General features: G+C 42.8%; 1 protein-coding gene across 1 annotated transcript in view; it reads right to left on the bottom strand.

Annotated features, from left to right (window-relative positions):
* SKI (SKI proto-oncogene) overlaps positions 1-12286 on the bottom strand; it is a 103216-nt gene that overhangs the window by 73365 nt on the left and 17565 nt on the right. Inside the window, exon 3 of the mRNA XM_084274458.1 lies at positions 2409-2519. Coding sequence (XP_084130584.1) covers positions 2409-2519 — 111 coding nt within the window. The remainder of the gene's footprint in view (positions 1-2408; positions 2520-12286) is intronic.

Raw genomic sequence — 12286 nt, forward strand, 5'->3', positions numbered from 1 at the left:
GTGACACCACAAATAGAAGGGAAACATTTCAAAGCAAAGTACAGCCTTTCCCGTGTATTAGACCTGAGAAGTTACACCATCACAAAATACAGCCGACTGTATCCCTCATTCACAGCCACCAGAAGCCACAGACAGTAAAAATACCTGCAGCATGTTTGTTCCTGGTTGGTCCAACTCCTTTGCCTAAGGACAGTGTTTAAGGAATGCTGTCTGAGGGACTGTGTGTATCTTCAGTTCTGGGGTTGATCAAGCATATGGTCCTGACTCAGGGAGTAAGAGAACTGCCTCTGGAAAAACTGTATGTCAGGATCAAAATTAACTTTGGGGAAAAAAAATAAATCAAGTTACACCTTTTGAACTGATCATACGAGTAAAAGTGAACAGGCTGGACTAAGATCTACCACGAGGTTCATTTATTCATTTTGTTTTCTGAGTATCTACAGAGTCTTAATGGAAAGTGGCAAAGGGCACCCTGAAGATCTTAAATGCTCTTTATCCTGTAGCGACCCAAAATAGCATCTTGTGATGTACTTGTGAAATTCTAAAGAAGCCGCACAAAAGCCTAGAAGCCACAGGCAGTGGAAAATGGAGCACAGCAATGCAGCTTCTGATGGCACAGACCACAGGAACATACAAAAGAGGAGAAAAGAGAGACATTCACTCTCTAAATGAGTAGTGAATGGGAGCCTGGGAACTGCATGCTTGGGATAATTTTAAAAGGGGGATTTTTAAGGAGGGAGCACAGGCTTCCCCAAAACTGACTCACCACCAGTAAATCACTGACTTTCCTGGCTTTTTGCTACTACTAGTGTCGCCCTGTTTGAGAACCTCGACAGTTTTTACCTGTATCTAAATTTAATTGCAAGCTGCTCCCAGAAGATACCAGGGCACAGATGAACATGCTAAACACACTTTTCAAGGCTTTACCCCGTGCTGTGGGTAATTCAACTACTAGTTCAGCATCCAACTCGTGACCACAGCCAACTGATACTGCAGGTCTTCAGTCCCTTTGAGAATGACCTATGAATATCCCAGAAAAGAGAAGATGTCTCCTCTCGCTTACTGATAGCTCCCAGACAAGGTCACTAAGGGGAATACCACTGTGTTTCCTCTCCTCATTCTAAAGTTTTTCCTTTATTACACAAAGGAAATTTTCTCTTCCCAAAGATGTTCCTCAGAGGACTAAATGCAATGCTGAACTACTGCCCACCCAGCAGCAGCCATCGAGGCTCTGTGATGTTCAATTAATACCTGATGTCACTCAGAGGGGCCCTGAAACATGGGCACTTCCAGAGATCTTCTAGAAGCTACAGCTGAACCAAAATAGCTTACAGGAACGGGGCATGAATTATTTCTCAGTCTTTTCAAGCAGATTTCACTAGACGCTGGTGACCTCCCCTCTTAAAGAGGAAAGAGAAAATATGCCAATAAAAGAGGGCATAGCTTTCTTGCTAAATCCTTTTTCTGCGAAAGCAGAACTGGCTCTTAGGCTCTGCATTCAGGTAGTTCTGCTTTTCCTCAGTTCAAATGGGAAACCAGTAGAAAAAGAGAAGCAATATGAACAGTCTCTGTGGCTCCATAAAAGATCCACCACCTACCAAGCTCCTTTAAATATCCTTAGATGCACACCATGGATTTTGGCTCATTTGGAACAAGACATGGAGGAGAGCAGGTTGCTGAATATTTTATCTCAGGAGAGCAGCAGAAGGCTCCATGTCCAAGAAACACAAAATAAAGTTACCTTGCATTCCCCAACTGCTGCTGCCTTGGGTTTCCTTTTTCTTTTGCCTTTTCTTTCAACCCTCCTGGACAGAACCACTAGGACTTAACACAGCAAGCCTGTAAAAAGAGGCTGAAAAACTTGATGGACATGCTCATGGATAGCAGAGGGCACAACAAGGTCCATTCCCATCAGCAGAAATAAAAGGTGTCAGAAAGGACAAATTTAGGCTTTCACTGCCTACCAGCTGCATGTTACATCTAGAAACAAATCTAAAGTTTTAAAAAGTTATTTGTATCTTTCAATATTGGTAATTTTAGAATGTATATGCTTGGTACTTTCTGAAAAGCAGGCCAGTAGGCATGTCCAGAAGTACGCAAAACTCACTACTGCCTTTTGAAAAATCAGAGGCAACGAGCAAATTATACTCTAGTTATGTCGATGTACATCCAAAAATCAGCAGAGTTATGCTGGCTTTTACTGAGAGCAGTCTCTGCCCTATTTACTGTATCAACAACACACAAACCACAACTGACATCTTACTGGCACCAAGCTGAATGAGAACATGCCTATCATAGCTAGCATTCAGCACTGTAGATACATGTGTATATGTATTTCAGAGTTACTATTGTTTTCCCTCCGAAGAGAAGAGATTCCCCATCCCCCAGCCCTCTGCAAGCCTCTCCACCTCATTTCCATCTGGCTGACACTGCATTAATGCTAAACCTCCAGCTGGATCCCACAGTATTGTCTTGAACATTTTGTTCCAGCAGAGCTGAACTCTAGGAGACTCTGGGCTCTGAACACAAATCACAAGGCTTTATGTACATACAAGAGCAGCCTCTCAATAACAGACTGTGCCCCTGGTACCGTGGCGGACAGGCTGGAAATAGGGCTAGTTCATGGAAAGAGGCCAGTTGTTGTGCTATGGGGGTTTTGTTTTGGTTTTTAGACACTGCTTCTTTTCACACAAAGCAGACAAACAGGGAAGACTCTCTCTATCCCTAAGGAGATGGGGTTTACTCTGTAACTCTTACGTGGTCTGCGGGCGGGTGCCACCCTCGCACAGTGTTACAGTAACACGGTATTTCTCAAGCAGGATTCACTCAATAGGTGAGTGAACTGACAGAGCCCAGAGCACCCAAGCCACAGTTCCATACATTTGTATCTTTCCTCCCCTCTGATGAAATAGATGACAGCCTCTGGCCAAAACAGAAGTCGAAACACAGGGGTAACTTGGAAAGGCTGGACCATCGCATCTCCAGCCCAGGTCAGATGCATACCAGTAAAGATCAACTGGACCAGGCTCCAGTTAACTTACCAGAAAACATTTGTAACAGACAGTACCTTGCATTTATGAGGGCATAAAGCTCCCTTGTGACTACTGCAGGCAGAAAGCATAATGCCTTGCAGCGAGAGTTAACAGGACCAGGCTGATGTAACACATTACCCTCATCAAACGTGGTAAGAGGCCTCCCTTGCTGGAAACTCCTATGACCCAGTTCAAGAAGACAATGACCCAATTTTGTAACGATGGGAATGAAGCCCTTCTAATTTTCTGGAACAAGAACTATTTCAACTAAATAATTCAATTCCATCAGAAGTCGCCTTCTCACAGAACAGAAATTTGCAGAAGTCCTTTTATTGCCACAGACTTACTCTTGTATCCCACCATCCACACCAGTGTTTCTTCAAGCGCTTCACAAATTAAGAAAGCACATTTAATATGGAATAATTGCCCAGATTCATGTTCACCACCCTCTTGCTTTCAAAGGTGAGAATTCCAACCCCAAACCAGAATTAGACCATTCCAGTAACCACAGGCACTGTTGGGAGCGCTGCTTTCAAGGCAGTATCACTCCTAGCAAGAGATGTACAAACTATTTTGTATTTACATTAAACTCCCATTGTCACTTCTCTAGAACAGTAATGCACAAGTGACATGAAATGGATGTCAGTGTATTGGAAAGTATCTTTTGTACTTCACAAGAAGATGCTTTTGATGAAGGCTGTCTGCCAAGACCTTTGCACAGGAGAATCAGGTGCTAAATGACATACTACCTATTGCAAGTACAAATCTGACAACAGAGTCAGCCACAAATACAGGGAGGAAGTGCTCATCAGCACACTTGTTTAGAACACAGAAGACTTGTTTATAACACAGAAGCGAAGTACTTGCTGTATGTGAAATTTATTTACTGTAGTGATGGAATTATTCTGATCCACACAAATCCTCAACCTGGATCCTACTGAAAATGCAATTTTAAAATGAATTAGATGTGTAAAAACTTTTCAAATCTATCCTTACAATACAAACTAGAGAGGAGGAGGAGAGGAGAGGAGGAGGCTTGGATGACAAAGGAACAGGTTAAGCAAAATTTTGTACTCCTTTAAGTAGTTACCACCAGCCATGTAACATCTGGCAGTTTAGTACAGGTCACCCCACTGTGATCACACGACCCTTACAGGACCAGGGTTGCGTCAGGGGTAAAAGAGCACACAGAGCCATGACAAACAACAAAGCCCTCCCCAACCTTAATTGAAGAGAATTTGGGCAGCAACTTCTGCCTCTAGTGAAAATCAACTGGACTTTTCTGTTTTGTATGTACCACATCCCTTGTAAGCTGGGAAAGGTTATGTGGTATCGAAGAAATACATCCACTTCCCTCAAAACAACAATTAGCAAGAAGTTTTCATTTCATTCCATCCCCTATCACTGCAACTGACTTTCCTTTCTCTGAACAATAATCTGAGTACGGGGCCAAAACTATAAATAGCGAGTTACATAAAGAACGTTTTATAATTCACAAGCCATTGATACCAGCACACTCATTCATTGAAAAGGTAAAAAGTATTCATCTTACACTATAAAAATGCAGCCCTTGATAAGAACACACACAGAACCTCCATCCCTGCAGATGTTAACACACACACACACACAACTTTGAATACCCCATGTGAAATATGGAAGCATGCTGCTGTGAATACAGGCATCTATCTGCTCAGAGCCACCTAACTAATGATACCATTATTTCTTTCAAAGACTTACGTGAGACAAATATGACTTAAGGACATTGAGGAACCCACGACACAAGCACACAAGGGATGCCCTGCAAATGAGGCAATCACTACACAGAGATGCTAACTAGGCACCTTCCAGGGGATTCGTCTGAAGGCTGGATACTACCTGATCCTATGAAGCAAGACTGAGTCCCACAAAAAGGACAGGGAGATGGGTAGCCATGCATGCCCAAATATTTTCATCTAGCACAGAAATCCACTCATGTGGAGCTTTCAGGAGGTTTTTTTGGGGATGAACAAGCACCAGATGTTTTACTAGAGTAATTAAACCTAATTATTTTATCACAGAGCTCCCCTAACGTGTGAAAATCCACTCCATCTCTTGAACCATTCAAATAGATAGGACTTAGAGAAGAGACTGAGTTCACTTTTTAATACATTGTACCCACAACGTGTTGAGTGGATACGATGAGGTTTTAGAAATGAGTGTTAACACGCTGGGCAGAAAGCACAGACAAGACATCAGAGTAGGAGGAAGCACAGTTGTTTATTCAGAGCGGAGCTTTCGACAGTTTCTATCTGACCTAAACTTGCCTTGCCAACACAGTAGACTGAAATCTGATTGCTGGCTTTGAGCAGGGACAGGAGATGTTATCTGATAGCTGTCATTACACAATTAACTCACACCACCTGAGAAGACCTACAAACTACAGGGCGGGAACATTTATTATAGAGCACTGGGTACTCATCTACATCTGTCTGTCAACAACTGCAAGCCAAACACAAAGCCCTGTTACAACTCAATGCAAAAAGGCTTAAAAAAAACCAATAACCCCCCCCCCAAACCACTACAACCAACCAGGACAACCACACCAGAATGAAATGCTGCCATAGATCAAGGGTAGCATCCATAAAAGCTTAGAAAAATGTCACTAATTCTTCACTTGGCACCTGGGAACACCTAATATCTGCAAAAACAAATGGTGTCCAGCTGTATGGGTACCAGCACAAATCAGTGCAATGGTTTAAACTAAGCTCATGGCCGTATCAAGTCACTCCGAGACACAATTCCATCCTCAGCACATTGTAGTTTGCAAGAAGAGTGTATAAGCCAAGTTTATGGCCATATTTTTCAGTTTCTGCCACAGAAAATTCTCCCCCAACAAAACAGGTCGCTATGGTCTCCTTCACAATGCCACTGCCCTTCCTCCAGTCCGTAAATGAGGAAGACCACATCTCTCCTTCCCGTACAAGCGGGAAACCCTCCCAGCCATGACCACTCTTCCAAAGTAGCACAGCTGCACTGTGGTGCTGATAAAAAGAGGAAGTTTTCCTGGACACAAGAGTGACACCCTGGAGACGGCACTTGTGCAACCTTCACATGGGGCTCCGTGCTGCTGACTGCCCTGTCCAACCTCAGCTGTCAGGATTCAAAAATTAAACTATAGCACAATGTTTCATCACTCTTTCTCCTCTTCTCCCTCAGCAGCAAGGGTGTATTATAGGATCCCACAGAAATATCTTCAGAAAAAAAAAATACACCCTTAGACAAGAGCCTTCCTAGGCCCCATCCCAAAATGCTGGCAAAAGGACCACATTTTTCTTTTAACACAGTGCTGCTCAGGGAAGGAGAAATTGGGTTTGCCACTTTCTCTTCTGAGGATGTCAACAGCTTCTGCGGACAACACTCCTTGTGTCTCTTCCATTACCTAAATTCACTGCAACCTCTAGCCTGGATTAAGTTGCATGTGAAGGCCAAGGTGAGGTAACAGCTTAGCACCTTTCATACATATTCATAAAGAAACAACAATACTCAGCAATAATACAATCCTGTATATATGTAAAAGGCTTGACAAAAATCCCCTTAACACCCCTGTTGGGCAGGGAGGTAAACACTGCCAGTCCTGTTTGAGAGGAGTGAAGTAACTTGCCCAAGGTCACCCAGTTAAACCATGTCAAGAGCTGGAATCATAAAAAAGTTCTCTTGACTCAATCTTCTGCCCTACCCACTAAAGCAGTGTTACCTCCCCGCACCTCTGGTAATAACAAGGGGAGGACAGGTCCTTCCCCACCACCCATGAACAAGTTATACCTAGCAAACACCAAGTAATTTCAGAGGAGGAACGAACAAACTCCTATGTTGTTAATTCCAGGGGCTGATCCAGTCCAGGCCTGCCCACGAACAGAAGGAAATTCTTTCACATGCACATGAAGAAGGAAAGAAGAGGAAGACAGACAAAAGTGAAGTGCTAGATACAAAGTTTTGTAATCCATGAATAGGAGACAGAACAGACTGACTGCCCCACAAACTCAGCTGCCTGAATAGGGTCTCAATTTTTGAAGTACACAGTGTCTTGCTAACCTGACCTACCCCACAGAGCCTCCAAGGTGTGCTTGTGGCTTTAAGCATTTTCTTGTTGCCGCTTTGAAGGCAAGAATAGACACGATCTCCAAAGCATCCACTGATATGCATTTGGGGAGGGGGGGAGTGGGGAGAGGAGTGGGGAGAGGAGGCGGCGAATACTGTAGCTAGCTGAGAACTGTCAGATTGTGTTTGCCATCAAGGAATGCCATTTCCCAATGCCTGAGTTTAACTCTGGAATGAGATGCACGCTGCTGCTGACCCCTCTGCTGACATTCTATAGACTCCCTTATCTCATCAGCCCCTGAGCATCCCATCCTCACTCCTCCGCGTTCATGTTCCCAAACTGTCAATCTCTCTGCAGTGACTCACAAGGTTCTGAACCCACCATTCGCCTCTATGAGTTTTACTATTTTTTTATACATATCCTTCTGGTTTAGATTGAGAGGTGTCTTATTCTTCTTAAACCTTAAAAACAAAATTAAAAAGAATCACTGAAAGCAGTATGCCCTCAGCACTACAGCCTCCCCGAGAGCACTGCATCCTTCAAAAAAAACCCCACACTACCACACAAGAATCTAATTCTGCTCTCCAGTTAGTGCTGTAAATTAGAAATAATTCTACTGAAATCAATCAAGCCACAATCATTATAAAAAACACTGTGAGCAAAAGCAAAGCAGGCCTGCCTGTGGGCAGATTTCAAGAGCGACACTGGATTAAAACATGTATTGCAAGGGTGTATCAAAGTTTAGGTCAGCTTTACAGATTCTCTGTAGTCCTCTTACAATCCACTTAAAACTAGAATCTTCTTTACCTACATTATAACCCTCATCATTATACATGAGAGTTGAGTTGTTTATGCATCTACTAGATTAGATATTCAGAAGCAGTGGTGCAACCACCACCTGCGTGTTACTAACACAATTCTGAGTAAGGTGGAGTGGTTTGAGATGGATGCCAACCAAAATTCCAACACAGGCTTCATCTGTCATACCTACGCAGCACGGATGTATCATCCATCATGGATAGCCTCAGTTCTCTACTTTCTGTCACCTCACAATTTGGATTATCCCTTACTAAACCAAAGGCTCAAAAAGATAGTATTTTTAAAACTGGTGGAGTTCAGCAACTGTTAATGGAACTGCCTCAATGCCTTCTCATCCTATCCTGCTGCATAGGCCAGGAGGAAAATAACGCAATAAAGACACATCTCCCCAAAACATTGATTTAGAAGCTTTGATATTCCTTAAGCTACTGAGTAACTTGACCAAAATGGAAAGAGTTAAAGAAAACCCAGCATGCTTATTTTTCAGAGAGCACAGAACCAAACACAAACATGCGCATCCATACATTATTGGATTTGCTGGTTTAATCAGCAAGTACCAGCGACTCAATTAGCCTCTTAGCAGTGCCTAAATGCCACTAATTCAGCCCGCTGGCTGCTGCAGCATACATACACAAGCTTGTCCCTTTAGATTTAGCGGTAACAGCACCACTATTCTTCTCATGACGGCACTGGGGGCCCAGACAGTCTCCTTCCCTCTCTCTCTCTTTCTCTGTTCTGCCAACCACACAGAAAGAAAAGACCCCAGGGCTGACTGTGTGTGAGCGTTGAGTAGGAGGAAAAAGGAAGAGGGAGACACTGTTTCTATTCATTTTACAGCTTCATCCATCAAAAGCCTTACTAAAAAAAATGAAAAATGCGTTCCCAGCAGCTCATGGTTTAGAGCAACAGCCTAATAAGGTGTTAAATAAAAGATACTGACCTAATCTTTAGCAGCCACATCTACTACACAAAAGTTTAACAAATTACAGAAGCCATGGCTGAAGAAGTACTATTTGCTTCTAACTCACACTCCCACCATGGCTAGCCTGTTCTCTGTGTTGTTTGTTCTTAGGACAAAGCACCAACATGCAAACTATGCTTTTAACCGAAACTGTCCTACCTCTGACAACCTCAAGTAACAATACGTAACGCCAGCGAACAACCCACCCAACCCACCCGACTTGCTTTTTCTGTACACTCAACAGCACATTTGTTCAGTTAATTTTTGTGACTCTCCCTTATATAATGACTAATTTTCAGGCAGATTGATTCCCTGGTGAGCTGTTGCACATTGAGCAGCCATAAAAGCAGTAGTGACAGTCAAAGAAGGTGACAGGAACAGTGGGCTGGTGTTAGGGCAAAAGCCAAACGGAGTTTTGGCAGTAACTAGGTATATGTCAAATTAAAGTGACCAAGCAACTACAGCTTCAGAAGTATTGACTCAGTATGAACAAAATGTGCTGTCAAAACACAACGTGTCAGAACTGAGCCCATCAGATCTATTTTACTTGATGACTATACATAGAATTACAGGTCAGGAGAAACACAGGAGATCCCAGAGGAGGAAAAAACCTTTGCTAATTAACTTACAATGTGGGAAGCAGAGTATTTTTACCCAGAAAGCAGAGCAAAAGACACATGAGCTGTTCTCTCTCTTCATCATAATCCTTCTCACCACTTAAAAATGAAGGCTCATTAAAAAATGGTCAAAGGTGCATTCACTCTAGGTTTGAGAGCCACGACATTTACAAAAAAGGCAAGACTGTTTTAAATCCGTCCCAGAAGCTTTCCAGCTGACACTCACTTGGCATCCAAAGGCTAGGTAGGAACTTGGCAACTACACAGGATTTCTACAATATTTGCAACATAAAACGAAACAAACAAACAAACATGAATACCCCTTTCAAGTACTAGACAGTAAACAGTCCTTGCACTCCCACTCCCCTTTCCTCATTAATATTCAACAGTTTAAAATAAAGATGTACCAAAAACCCACCAGGGAATCCAGGGAATTCATTAAGTCCTCAGTATTTCAGTTCACTAGTCGCTGATTTCCAATCAGCTGAAACTGGAAAGTCATTACTTCAGCTGCAGCCCAGGTCAGAGGAAAGACTAACCTCACAAAGCTGCCAGGTTCAGGATGAACGCAGGTTGGGTTTGGACTTATGAGGGGCTAAGGAGAACGCAGGTATCTTAATTAAGGAAAACCTGACTCCAACAAGCAAGGACATACACTTAACTAGGCTAAATCAGTGTTTCTTAGTAGAAGCCATTAGATCCACACAATATGACCAAGTGTCCATTCCTTGTACATATACTTGGATTTGATAACTCATTTGGAGAGGTGATGGGTGTAATAATTTTACACATCCTTCACAGCTACCAGCCAAAGCAGGTCACAAACACCTAGCTATCATCTCAATACAACCAGACACTGCCAGGATTATGCCAGAAGCAACACCAGCACAGTTCACACTACAGAACTCCCCTCCCTGCACAAAAGCCCACATCATCTTCCCTGCACAAAGTGGCAGGAAATTGTTGCCACTTAGGGGAACTCCATGGGAAGAGTGTGCAGAGACAATATCCTGCTTGGCAAATCCTTGGAGCAAAGCACAGCTTCTAAAAATGGTCACAGATTTGCACAGCAGCTCTATCTGCCTTGCTGCATCCACTGACCATGTCCCCTCCCTGCTCCTTTCACTGCCTGTCTGATAATTCCCTTTATACCTCCATAAAGGCAGCTGCCCCCAGGGCACCCCATCCACCCGCAACTGCTGCTCCTCTTGCAACTCTGGCTTTACAAAGACAAGCAGACCTCCTTTGTAGGGTTTGGGGTTTTTGGTGTGGGTGTTTTGGGTTGTTTTTTTTTCCTTTGGGGGTTTGGGTTTTTCCTTGCTTGTTGGTTTTGTTTTGGTTTTAATATTCATCCATCAGCCACCCAGAGTTTAGGTAAACTTCACATGAGGATACTTTTTTTTTTCTGAAGATGCCACAAAAATTACAAACCACAGCCGCATACTCAGTAAAATCTGCTGTCCTTAAACAGACAGAAGTTCTGCCCCAATGAAGAGAGACCAGTCAGATGAAATGAAACTGAAGATTGTTCAAAAACGTTATCTTAAGTAGGTGATGCTACTGCAGCTTATGGACATTTTGTCTTCCCTCATCAGAAAAGCTGGCTTGCTAATTTATGGGCAGAGTGGGAAAAGCAGAGGGATACAGACAGACACAGAATACTTAAAACAGGACTCAGAATGGAGACAAAGCTCCCCTTTCACCTCCTGCTGCTATTTACCATCTGGGATCCTGAAAAGGGGGTGATGGGTAGTTTTGTGATAGGTTTGGCAAGGGGCAGGACATTTAGGATTTTCTATGTGTAACGAGGTCATGTGTCAGCGCCTTCGCAGCACATGGGAACACTATCCAAAAGAAGGTTCAACAAAAGGGTTGCCCTGGCTGAACTGGAAAGAAATTCTATTTAAAAATGTCCTGGCACCAATGCAGAACTTTAATAAGATTAATAATAATAATAAATTTGCAAGAAAGCGCCTCCAGAACCCAGCTTGGAAGAGCACAGAAAAAATGAAGGCATGAACATGTCCAAGGGGTGGATGTTATTTATTACTGCAGTTTCAGAAGTGGTATGGTATTTAGAAGTAAAAAATGAAAACTCTGAATCACAGCATTTCCATTTCTATTTGGAAACCAAACAAGTCAGTTGACGCCATGTTTTTTGTCAAGTTTTCCTTTCCTGATCCCTTTACATTGGGATTAGGAAGCAAAACCTCAACAGGATTCTATTAACTGTGCTGCAACTCTGTGGAAAGGGAGAGCACTTTTTATTGCAGTATTCTGTGACATTTCCACTAACATTGGGGGTGGGATGGTAGAAATATGGCAAGAACTGAAATCCTAAGTGTAAGAAAGATAGTGGGATTTTTCTTTCTAACACAGCTTTGTTTACAAAAAGCAGTTCTATGAAATGAGGGGTTCGAGTTTAGAAACGTCTCTTCTGTTTTCATAAAAAGAATTATTAATAAGGTAAATTTCCCATCATATGGTGCTACAGTAAATCTTTAAACATGATCCTTTAATCAAAGGATCTGAAGGAAACATGAGCATCCCAGCCCTCTGCCCAGACTGTGCGTCTGCTGACTAAAGTGATTCTAACACTGCTACTGCAGAGACTCTAATCGCGGTGCTGAATTATTTAAAATCTATACCCTACAAGATGCACAGATGCCAAAACTGGCCACCAGCACTAATGCAGTGCTTCCTCATCCACGTGTCTCAAACTCACCATTAAGAGAAACCTCATTTTCAAGTTTAAAATCTTTAAACTGTGCATCTCACT

Source organism: Gallinula chloropus (assembly GCF_964237585.1).
Source record: "Gallinula chloropus genome assembly, chromosome: 23".
Classification (NCBI taxonomy): domain Eukaryota; kingdom Metazoa; phylum Chordata; class Aves; order Gruiformes; family Rallidae; genus Gallinula; species Gallinula chloropus.